The 12,126-nt window shown below is 42.9% G+C and overlaps 1 protein-coding gene across 1 annotated transcript in view; it reads right to left on the reverse strand.

Moving 5' to 3' along the window:
• Nucleotides 1–12,126, reverse strand: part of fbxo41 (F-box protein 41) — a 42,325-nt gene that overhangs the window by 17,593 nt on the left and 12,606 nt on the right. Inside the window, exons 3-4 of the mRNA XM_062388818.1 lie at nt 11,122–11,351; nt 1,433–1,640 (exon numbers count right to left, since the gene is read on the reverse strand). Of these exons, the coding sequence (XP_062244802.1) occupies nt 1,433–1,640; nt 11,122–11,351 (438 nt within the window). The remainder of the gene's footprint in view (nt 1–1,432; nt 1,641–11,121; nt 11,352–12,126) is intronic.

Consider the following 12,126-nt stretch of genomic DNA (forward strand, 5'->3'; position numbering starts at 1 on the left):
CTTAAATCTTGGAGGACAGGACATGGGCCAAGAAAGAACCCATTATAATTTGGTGTGCAACTGGACAAATGTTTCCTTTAGACTGATGAAAATGAAGCAGAGTTTCTCTCGAGCAGATCTGCACCACATTACATCTCATTTAAAATCAAGCTGAAACCTTGAGCGAGAGCAAGTGCTGGTTTCCATGGCAGCACACATTTGCACAGTGTGGACCAGGTCACCTCTTCAAGGTGTCGAATAAATATTTCAATAAGTGACATTTATAAGAACAGACGTGGTCTGTGCCTTTCTTTTTATTTTTCTAAATCATCGAGGCAGAGCAGAGAGATCAGATGTGTGATTTCTGAAGAAGGAAGGAAGCTTTTATACGAGTGCACCCTCTGGTCAGGATCGGCCACAGCCTTCGTATTTCTACTGTTTTGATCCTGAATGCTTGGTCTCCGGTTCACCTTGCAAACAAAAGTCCTCCACACATATGACCAGTGGACGAGCAGCACTTGATTAAACAGCAACACGCTGCAGATACAGTATTAACGTTATGGTCTAATACATGTAGACCTCCCTGCAGGCTCACCTTAGTGCACGCTCGGTCTGGAGCTGCAATACTGCACAGAGCCAAATATATAAGGAAATGGATTTCAGAAATCAGTGTGAAAGGACTCGATTTGCCTGCAAAGAGCGCTGGGCCTAAATTTAACAAACAGCTCAAAGTGATTAGGGCTTGAGGTGAAGTTTAAAGTGAAAATCTCCTCATTTAAACCTCTATTTTTAAAACTGGGTGTAAAAGCAATCATCACATTTTTGTAATCCTAAAAATGCTTCAACATTTGCATGTGCTTGATCATTGCTGCTGGACAAAATCTCCGATGATGATCACTGCCCATGATGAATATGATGTTTTTACTTTTATTGAGATTTAAGGTAGAAATAGGACAAACACAGAAAAGGGGTAGTAAAGAACATATAATGTGGAAATGAAAAAATAAAAAAACTTACTCTTACAGACGCTGCAGTTGGCAGACAGGCATCCAAACTAAAAACTTATACTCAAAAACATGAGAAGCATGAAAACCACCGGGGAACAGAACAGAGACACGAGGTAGAACTGAGGAGACGAAGTTGCAGCACAGAGACCGAACACACGAGGGAGACGGGGATGAATGGACACTGGTGAAACCCAGCAGGACAGACGATAACAAGAGCAGGCAAAACAGATGAAACCAGGAAGTACCAGACACGTAAGAGATGTCAAAATAAAACAGAAAATAATAAGATTGCAAAACCTGACGCTCAATTAAAAATATCTCTGTTCTACCTCATCTACTAGCAGCAAGAGTTTGTTTGTCACTTCTTGATGGAGGCTGCAAAATGGTAAAACAGCCAGAACACATGTAACGATGAGACCTCAGGACTTATTTCTTAATAAAATTACCTGGCGTCCATTGCCCTTGTTCGCCTGGAGGCTGCAGCGTCCCAGGCTCCCGTTCGGCGTTGTGCCGCAGCTGCTGATGATCTGCAGCTGCTTCTCGGCGCGGTCGGCGCGGTCCAGCAGCTCCTCGATGAACTGCTGCAGACGCACCTTGGCGTTGGCTTCCCGCGCCGCCGTCTCCTGGAGGAACTGGTCAATCTGGGCCACCTCCCTGCAGGCAGAGGGGGGGTGGGGGGAATGGTTATATTATTGCCACATTCTTCAACCAAAAATGTACAGCTCACATGAAGAGGGGCACTGCTACGGGGGGGGGGGGGGGGGGGGGGGGAGACAATTACCTCACGCCTTGATTATGTTCATCCACAGCACCAAGAATTTTGTGAGAAGGACTTTAAACTCTATGATCATCTATGTACAGACAACTGCAACGTCAGCATGGTCAGAAACCCCCAAACAAGCCTCCATGCCACAAGCTTTGGTGTGGATTAAGAGGTTTGGCTTGAGGGGGGGGTGGTGGTGGCTGTACACTCAAACTTATTTATTATTAGCTCCCTTTTGCCCGAGGCCCCCAAAGTCCCTTGAAACACTCCTGCACATACAGAGCAAATGGTCCTTACGTGACTTCAGGACTTGGACAAAACCTCTCTCACATACACACCAGCTGCCGTCCTGCACTTTACACACACTGAGGGGCTGGTGACTGAGATAAATACACAATCCAAAACCCACAGAGAAAGAGAGAGAACAGAGAAAGAGAGGGGGCGAGAGAGCAAAGAAATGGATGGTGAGAGAGCAGCTGGATATGTTCATACCGCAGGCAAAGGAGGGCTAAGTTCATCCTTCTAAGGGACAGTGTGTGCTCCTCAGATACAGAGGCAAACAAACCAGGATGTCAGGAGACGTTAGGGTTCGTCTGCAGCCATCTTTCCCTGCAGTCATTCTGTTTGTGTCGTCTGAATAAACTGCGTGTGCATGATTGTTCAGATCAATGTTCTGGTCGCAAACGTTCCTGAATGTTCAGATCGAATCGGTCGGATCACATCAACTCAACAAATGAGAAACCAATGAGAAGCCTCTGTAATAATGGAAACTGGCCTCAACCCGGTGAAAGCTCAAATCAGTCAAACCGCTCCCACAGATAATGTTGTAGTTTAACCTCAGTGACATCTGGTGCAGGGAAAAACACACAGCTGCTCAATGGGATGCAGATAAACTTCACCCGAGCAGCACATCAGACACATAGGCTGATATTTTAGAGTTTGTCTTTAACATATGAAGAAAACCACAGGAGACAGCTCAGGTCAGACACGTTCACTACAACATGAGCGTGTCTGGAACCAATCAGGTGAAGGGCAGCGCCTGGGTAGAGCAGCAGGAGGCAGAACATGACGGATACATCTGCAGGAGGCTGATAAACTCAGCTGGGGAGATTACGTGTTTTTGCTCCCAGCTGATCAGTCAGCATCTAATAACTAAACAAATATCCTAAATGTTGATGATTTATCTTTGTATTCCAGCTATAAACATTACCTTTCACATCTAGACGCCTTTTCACATTCACATCTTGTCTCCACCCAACACAAAGTCTCACATCCACTCTTCTCTCCTTTATATTGTTCATGCCTGAGGTGAAACTGCCTCCACGTGGGACTCCGACAATTCCCAGAAGCTCAAACGTCCTCGAGTCCTTTCTCTTTTTCTTTTGTGTGTCTATGTTTGTGTCCTGACAAACAGGCTGAGCCTCCGCTGGCCGAACAATGCAGTCAGCAGAGATTAACAAGGCGGGCCAGTCGTCTGACCTTGACCAAGCACAAGGAGCCGTTACAGGGTTCAGAGAGTCACGGAGAGAAAAAGCTGTGTTCATTTCTTCATTTTCTATTTCCAACATTTATAACACGTCATTAAATAAGGTGCTTATCCACAGCTTCTCGCACACAAGCATTTGTTTTCAACATGCTGTGTGAAGAAGGCTGATTGAGGGATGTTTTAATGCAACAACCCACTATAAAATACTCACAACTTATGGCTGTTACACAATCCAGAGTCATCTCAAAACGGTTCCAGCGCTCAAGGTAAACGCTCTTGAAACGGGGACATTCTGTGGTAAAAATAGTTTGGAGTGTGGCACAGTTAACTTTCCTCCTCTTCAGGCAAATATTACAAAAATACAACTCCGAAAAGAACCCAGGCGAGTGTCGGGAGAAAGGGAGGCCAACGTGCCATCATATCTATGAGTAAATAATCTGTGTCAGTCAATGATATGACAATTGAGTCTCCATTAAGTCTTCTCTTCTCTTCTTGGATCAAACTTGTTCAGAGCTTCTTTCTCGGTAATTGCTCATCATGTAGTATAACATGATTTTTATCTACGCTGGGCTTATTGAGTCATGTCAAAGGATTGAAACAGGCCCATTAAAGAAGACAGTCTCCACTGCATTGAGACGACAATTCTCATTGTGGAAATAAAAAGATCTATCTTTGAAGTACAGTGCCACAACAGAAGCACTGCGTCAGAGAGAAATGGAGTCAGTGAATTATCCGTGAGCCAGAAGAGACTTGTTGAAAACAAACGTATGGTGGGAATTGATGAAAAAAGTAAAAGAGGAACTTTTTTCTCTCCAATATAAAAGTCACATTTATTTTGGTTTAATATTTTGAGCTGTACCTAATGTGATGTATAGTGAGGCAGCCTGAAGCAATGGTTGCTCAGTATTTAAGTTAATAAACAGAGAACAGTGTGAATAGAGTGTAGTTCAGCCTTCAAACAGCTTCCTTGTGAGCCCTTGAAGGAGCAGTTGTTGAGCTTGGCTTGGATGTGCTCTGAATTAGACCATTTCCGTTTTGCCATTTAAATGTCCTCATATGCACAATTTGTCTTCATCAACTATAAATCAAACTGTAGCAGGTTTCTGTTGTTACTCGAGACAGAGACACCCACAGGTTGGAAGCAACGCAGGAAACCCTTTACCTCCATTTCCTCCGTGACAGGAAGAAACACACAGATGAACCAGAGGGCCTGGCTGTGTAACCACTGAACTGAAGTAACCTCAGCCTGTATATGTGAAATTCCTCACGGAGAAGGAAGAGAATCCGGGAGATGAAATACGATGAGAGACACGGTGGAAGGTGGGCAGCAGGGAAGAGAAGAAACAGCAAATCTCCCGAGAGAAGTCGCAAAAGTGGTGAGACAGGAAATACAGGGGAGGAGAAAAGGAGAAGTGGAGCTGATTAAAAAAAAAATGAGAAATAGCAAACAGCGAGAAAGAGCGTGAGAGAAAAAACACTGCAGAGACTAAAGCAACAGACGGCAAAGAGAAATCTGCAGTCGTGTGAAATCAGAGAGAACTGGAGGTTTGACAGAGGAGAGGAATGGGATGTGGATGCTTCCTGTTGTCAGTCCTAATTTCTCACACACACACACACACACACACACACACACACACACACACACACACACACACACACACACACACACACACACACACACACACACACACACACACACACACACACACACACACACACACACACACACACACACACACACACACACACACACACACATATAGACACACATACACACGTTTTCACTTTAGAATTAGAATTAAAGCCTCAAGGTGACTAACATGTGAGTGTGTTCACCCAGATGCTGCTGGAGAGGCAAACAGCCATCTTCTTCTGGCTGATGAACAGGTTGTTCAAGTCTGAGGTGTGATTCAGGGGAAATGAACAGGCGGAGGACCCCCCCCCCCCGGGATCTATATCATCCCCTTCAGGTCACATTCTTCAACTACATGGCTGCCTGGTGGATCCTGCCTCCTTTTCAGTTGTGCACCTCAGAATTGAATGCTGAGATGCAATACGCACATGAACCATAGGGGGAGCACGTGACCTCAACTGTTGCCATGTTTCTTAATTACATAAAGCAAATCAAGTTCTTTATGGTCTGAGTTTTGCAGTGTGCCCTCTAGTGGAACATGTGACCAATTACGCTCATGATGCATCAAGTTCAAACGTGTGAATAAACAACAGGTTATTTCCAGACTAAGATGTCACTCAGATCTGTGCATCTGACTCATACACATGATAACCACAAATAACATTGTTTAAGCATAAATACACTGCAATAGATATAGATAAAACATATATCTATATACAGAATGATGTTATGTGCCTCCACAAAAATCACGGACACGTTTATTTTTCTGCCGTTAATGGTTCTTATCAAAAGGTTTTAATTGTGTAATGAGTTGATGAAAAGAATTGATTGATGGAGACTGAATATTGTAAACTGTCAGAATAAATTGTCAAATAAAGCCTACATGTAGTGAGGTTATACAGGTGAAGTGGAGCTTTGTATAAAAAGAAAATTCTTGATGTAAGTAAAGGGCTTTTATTTTGTTATTATAGTACTTGTTTATATTCTCTCTAGTTCAAGCTGAGAATGATCTAAACTGTTTTTATCAACCGAATAAAACTGGGCTTGGAAAAAACCTCAATAAAAACCTCCTGCTGCCTGTGCACAGAGAAATAATGACTCGCGGAGCCATGTTTCATTTCCCTTCTACTTAACAGCCACAACAAAAAGACACAGCGCTGGAGCAGGCGTGATTAATACAGCTCGTCTGAAAGATTCTCTTTAAATGTTAATTACAATCACTGGTCAGCTTCCTTTCACCGATGTCATCGTCTCTGGCCATTAATTCAAAAAATATTCCTCATTAATATTTAGAGCAGCGTGAGGAAGAGGAGGATGTGATACGAGCACGAGCTTAACAAAGCGTGTGGGTCTCCCTGTCTTGACACCTGGATCCAATGGTGTCTTTTTTTTCTGATGAGACAGAAAACCGTGTCATTGTGTAATATTTTTTTGTGCATTACACAAACACACACACACGTAACACAACACAAAGGACGGCAGCCTGAGGATCTGTTTGGAGAGAATGGCGAGGTGAGATGTGAGAGAGAGCAGGATGAAAGGGGGACAAAAGGGATGATGAAAGAGACACAGGCTGAAATGGGCTGTTTGCAAAACCCTGAGGAATAAAAATGCACGACTGGTTTTCCCAAGAAGCCTCTAATCCGGGACTTGGCTCAAATCAATCAGAGGAGTGTAAATATTTTATTACAGCTCAAACGCTCGCAAAACGGCTGAGTCAACCAGGGATACGGCAGAAAGATGACGATGAAGAGCGTTTTAACATGCCTGATAAAAAACTACATTCACTATAGTATGGTACCCGAAGAGCAAAAACCTCCTAGACCTCTTAAATTAAAGTCAAGCTGCACCTGATTTCACACACTCATAGATAACACTTCCCTGGATGTGTTAGATTCTTCTGCATCAAGATCCATGAATTATTCCCTGAGAAAACAGAAAATGTTGAAAAATTCACCCGAATATCAATTGTTTGAATTTAAGAAAAAATTGTCCTCAGGAGTTAAAGATTCATTTTTAGTCTATTTAGTCAATAAAATGTCAGATCCTCTTGAAAAATGACAAAGTTTTCCAAAGCCCAAGGACAGAGGCAGAGAAAAGCAGCAAAGCTTCACATGAGCACATGAACAGTTTGTTAAAATTGTTATGTTCTCATGTTTAGTGTTTACAGAGGGGGGGGGGGGGGGGGGGGGTCAGACGGACAAACCCGGTGACATAATGTCTCAGGCCACTAGCTGTCTCCCCGGCGCGGAGACGTCTCCAGAGAACGAGCGATTGCATCATCCTTCCTCTCTACCTTTTCCTCCCTGCTCAGATGGTTTCATCCGGCCTCAAGGACGAACATGTCAGTTTCTTTCATCTAATGACATGACAGAGATGAACAGCCCATTAACTTCTGCTCTAACATCCACTGGATCATAGAAACACGACGATCCTGATTCAGATAACAACAAACACAGCCTTTATAAGCCACTTCATGTCGGGGCTGAACAATGTGGTGTCTCTGGCTTCATCCAAACATAACAGCCTTAACATATCATGCATGCATTTTCTGTGCTGGCATGAGCACTTCAATATTTACCATGATCCAAACTATTTACTGGCTACCCCCCCCCCCCCTTCGTTCAAGTTAACAAACAGCCTCGGATCTAATATCCGTCTTTACAGCAGGTCCTAACCGTTTCCAATCTTTCTGTGATACACTGCAGATCACGTTCTTACAGAGATTTCTTAGAAGTCTCGCGGTGCTTCCCCCCGCGTGCTTCCCTCTCTCTCTCCCTCTCTCTCTCTCTCTCTCTCTCAGAGGCTGCAGATAATGAGGCGAGTTCTCTCTCTCCGCCCTGACAGCCTCACTTTGCATTCACGATTGCTGCTCGCTGAGGAGTGAACGTGTTTTCTGAAAGAGTGACAGTGAAAAAGCAGGACTCCTCCCGGCTCCATATGCAACACAAGGCCGCTCTTACTATATCATGGGTGCTTGTAGGAATAAATCAAGCTTCAGGGCTGAGGCCTGTACTGCAGGATTGTGTGTGGATATGATGTGAAAACCTCACAGGAGTTGTTATCCCTGTACCAGTCTCCTCTCATCACTATGCAGAGGATGAATACAATATCATGGAGCCCGGCACAATCTGCACCTGCAAACTGCAAAGCTGAGTCTCTCCCTGTTGAGCTGGAGTAGAAACCCTGAGCTGAGGTATCACAGAGAAGATAGTACAAAGAGTCATAATGCAAATAACAGTATAGCACAATCTGACATGACACTGCCTAATGACCACACCTTTTATAGAAATGCTACAAAAATGCAAAACCAGCTTCACAAAGAAAAGCTTCTCTTGTAGGGCAGTTGTTTTGTTTTATCTCTAAACAAAGTGAAATGTTAATTTATTCTCAAATAACCATCTAATCATTTTCAGCTCTAATTTCTTCCCAGGCTGGAGAACTGGATTGCAAACCATTATGCTTTACCATTACCCTCTAAATGACGCTTTATCAAACACCCTGAACATCTCACGCAAACGCTTCCCCAGAGAAGAGAAACAATTAAGTATTAAAAAGAGCGGCAGTGTTACGTCGTCCTGCAGCGGCGCTCGGTTTCGATATCACACCATCTTCTTGGCTCCACGTCAAAAGGACCTCTGACTGAACTGCCTTATTAAAAGCTACAGACAAGATCACAGTTACTGCAAACCACTCTTTAAATGGATCCACTGGAGCAATAAGGAGAAATCAACCTATTTCATAGCAATTGTAGTAATTTTGTAAAAAAAAAACTAATAAACCTTGTTGTGTGTCATCAGGTGTATATTTTTCATGTCTCCTCAGGCTCCAGTTTCTGCTGATTCCAGCTGCTGTTGAAGCACTTCTACATCCGTGCTCCAGAGGCCTGACGGCTGCAGCTACAGTCTGATATTCATCATTATTGTCAGCCAGCGTTATACAGTATTAGGTAGGATAGCTTTTCTCTGCATATTCTTGTTTGTGAATGTGCTGCACGCTGGGATAATAATAAAGACAGGACTGAATTGAACAACTGTACCTGAGGCGTTTTCCACGTCCCCTGATTATTCACAGTGTTCCTGAATAAATTGTAGAATGAATGCTCAGGTCTGGGTCTCATTCTCATGCGTTCTACTGCCACCACCAGCAGCAAGAGCCATTTTGTACGAGCATCCTCTGTGACTCACACTTTTAACATCTGACACCGCTGCTTTATAACCTGATGCATGCATTCTTAAAATACCAAAAATATCAAAATATCTGAGATAGAAAAGTGTGAGTATATGCAGTGGCTGGGAATAAATGTTAAAGCCAATGAGCGGCTCTGAGTCTTGTTAAGTACAGCCTAGTCATCAACGCTGCTGAACACTCACCAAGTGTGATTCTCTTTTTCCATCTCTGCTCTGAATGAGCCGACTGTTTGACTGCCAGCTTCTCCACAGAGAGACAGGGAAAAAGAGTGTGTGCGAGTGAGTCTATGTGTGTGTGTGTGTGAGAGAGAGAGAGACGGAGGGTGAGGCTGGGAGCTGCTGGCATAGCTTGGAGGCATTCACACAGCCCCGACGAGGAGGTTCTTAAGATTAAGACCTTCTCAGATTGATGCTGCCAGGTAGATGTGGTCATGTTACAGCGTCCTTCTTCTTGTAACCTTCACCAGAAACAGGAGGGACTGAATAGAAGAAAAGTACATTTGTCCTCTGCTCATTCAAACCGACAAAACTTTGTCTGTTTCATAAAACTACTGAGTGACACTTAGGAACAGGAGACAAATATCTCACTTCTATCAATTAACCTGCAAAGACCCAACTGGCTACTGTGTATCTACATATCTACTTGATATGTGGCCGTTATTAATTCATATTATGGATTCAGGGAATGTGAAACAAATAGACAAGCACTGAAGTCCAGACATTTTCACAATTTACTTTGAACAAATGTGAGGATTTGCTTCTTTTCAATGTTTTCAGTCGATTACATTAAACATATTTCTGTTTTATTTATTGATCACAAACTGAAGCTGTCACCTTGTGCTTGGGGAAATGACGATGTTGTTACCTGACACATCAACACATTATAGACCTGCAGTTGTTTCTAAAATTACCCAAAAGATCAGTCAATACTGAAAACTAGCATTGGTTACAGCTCTATTTGGCCCAGAAGGTAATCCTATATTATAAATATATGTATGTGCGTGTTTGTGTGTGTGCTGTCAGTGATGCCTTTTTAAATCAGTGAATAGCACACATGCTGTGCAGGGCCGTGTTCCGTGGAACGTCTGTGATGAGATTAGAGGCCTTGGGAAAAAAGCCCCTCTGCCTCTGACCTACTGTCGACATTCAGGCCTGATAAGGAGACCGAGGGAAAGTGATAAAAACCGAGAGGAGCGGAGAAAGACGAGGCTCGCTGCCACGTCGGATTAAGACATGACACAAGATACAGGACGACTTTAGTATGAGCCTCAAAGTGACGCTTGTCAACATCTGATGATTGTTTCAGGAAAGAAAAAAAAAAAAACAGGGGCTTGTGGTTGTGGTAGAAAACGTCTTGAAAGTACGACAAACTAAAACTAGTGGTTCAAAGCTTTCACCTTACATCTCGATTGAACAATCTGGGGATGAAATTCTCAACTACATCAACTCTCTACATTCTTATAATTAGCACAATACAACCCATTGAGTCCTCATTTCTTATTAGAATGTTATTGTGTGGGATCATGGGAGTTGATGTCTTCATTAACATTGTTGATAAAATTCTACAAACCATGTACATGGATGAGGTCATGTATTTAAATTTCACTGCGAGTGACCAATAAAAACAGTGGTATAAAAACAGCTGACTCGCCAACAGTGTTTTTTTTCCTTCGTCATCTGTTGTTCGCCCCAGAGATTACAACAGAGACAAAACTTCCTGTTACCTTGAACAAAATTGGGAGATTCTCTGGGTTTGAACAATATTGGAAACATTTTGGATAATGTTCACAAGTCGACAAAATCAATAACGTAGGTCTCGGCCTTTTTTTGGCTTTTTAAGGAAGAATGTTTACATCTTATATCTTTAATCCATCTGGAAAAGCCTGTCTAAGAAAAACATTTCCCTTTAAAAATATAATCATCATCCACACTTGTGTTGTTTTTTCTCAAACACTGTGAACACTTCGCATTTTAAATGATAAAACAATCCTGCTGAACTGTGTAATGAAGCATGGACTTGTGACACACATTTTCATCCAGCAGACGATGTATAATTCACTCACTGCTGTTTGTGGTTGAGCTCCGCCTCCTTGTTCACCAGATCCTGTTTGAGGTTAGCGAGCATTTCCACCGACACGTCCACCTGGCGAGAGAGCTCCGAGGCCTTGTCCTCCAGGTCTTGTTTCTCCTGGCTCAGCCGCTCGCTCTCTAGCTTGGCCCGCTCCAGCTCGGAGCTCTTCCTCTCCAGCTCGGACTGAAGCCGGCCGACACGGGCGGCTATTTTCTGCTCCACCTACAAGACGTGGAAGCACATGAGCTTCTTAATGTCACTGTGTTGTGTTAGAAAACACAACTAGAGGTGCTAATCAGGTTTTAAACAAATTTTCAGTGGTTGCCTGACAAAAGGTTTCATCAAAACCATAACTAATAATCATATTTGATCATTTTAACTCAGTCATTCTTACACTTAACCTCACGGTCCCTTTTGTTAATGTATAACTTCACCAGTGAGTTTGGCTAAACAGCCTCCACAACGCAATTCTAGGAGTATGGACCAAAACACACACACCTTCTCCTTTGTGCTGTGTCTGATTCTGAACTGTGAAACTCAGGCGTCGGGAGAGAAACACTAGTCCTTATTAAATCCCCTCCAGAGCTCTCAAACTGTGTGCCAGGAGATTTACTCAATCTTGAAGTTGTTATTTTCTTTGTGAATTCATCTTTCCTATTTTAGGTTCTGCAGTAAACACTCAATCACAATTCTCATAAACACACAATCGGCTCACTCCGCTCTTTTGATTTTACTCCTCTCCCACAATCTCCAACGTATTCAACTGCCGGAGAAATTGGTTTTCAAAGGAGGTGATTTCTATTGTTCATGTGGAGGTGACTGAAAGCGATTGTATACTGCATCACTCACTATCTAATTGTTGCAACACAGCTTTAGTGGATATAGGTCAGCTAAGTATGAAGAATGACTAAATAAATACGGTATTATCAAAATAAAAGTTAATTTATCTATTAAAACATATATACCTTTTTCTAAATTTGTGTATATCTTTATTTAT

The sequence above is a fragment of the Platichthys flesus genome, chromosome 5, assembly GCF_949316205.1.
Source record: "Platichthys flesus chromosome 5, fPlaFle2.1, whole genome shotgun sequence".
NCBI classification, from domain to species: Eukaryota; Metazoa; Chordata; class Actinopteri; order Pleuronectiformes; family Pleuronectidae; genus Platichthys; species Platichthys flesus.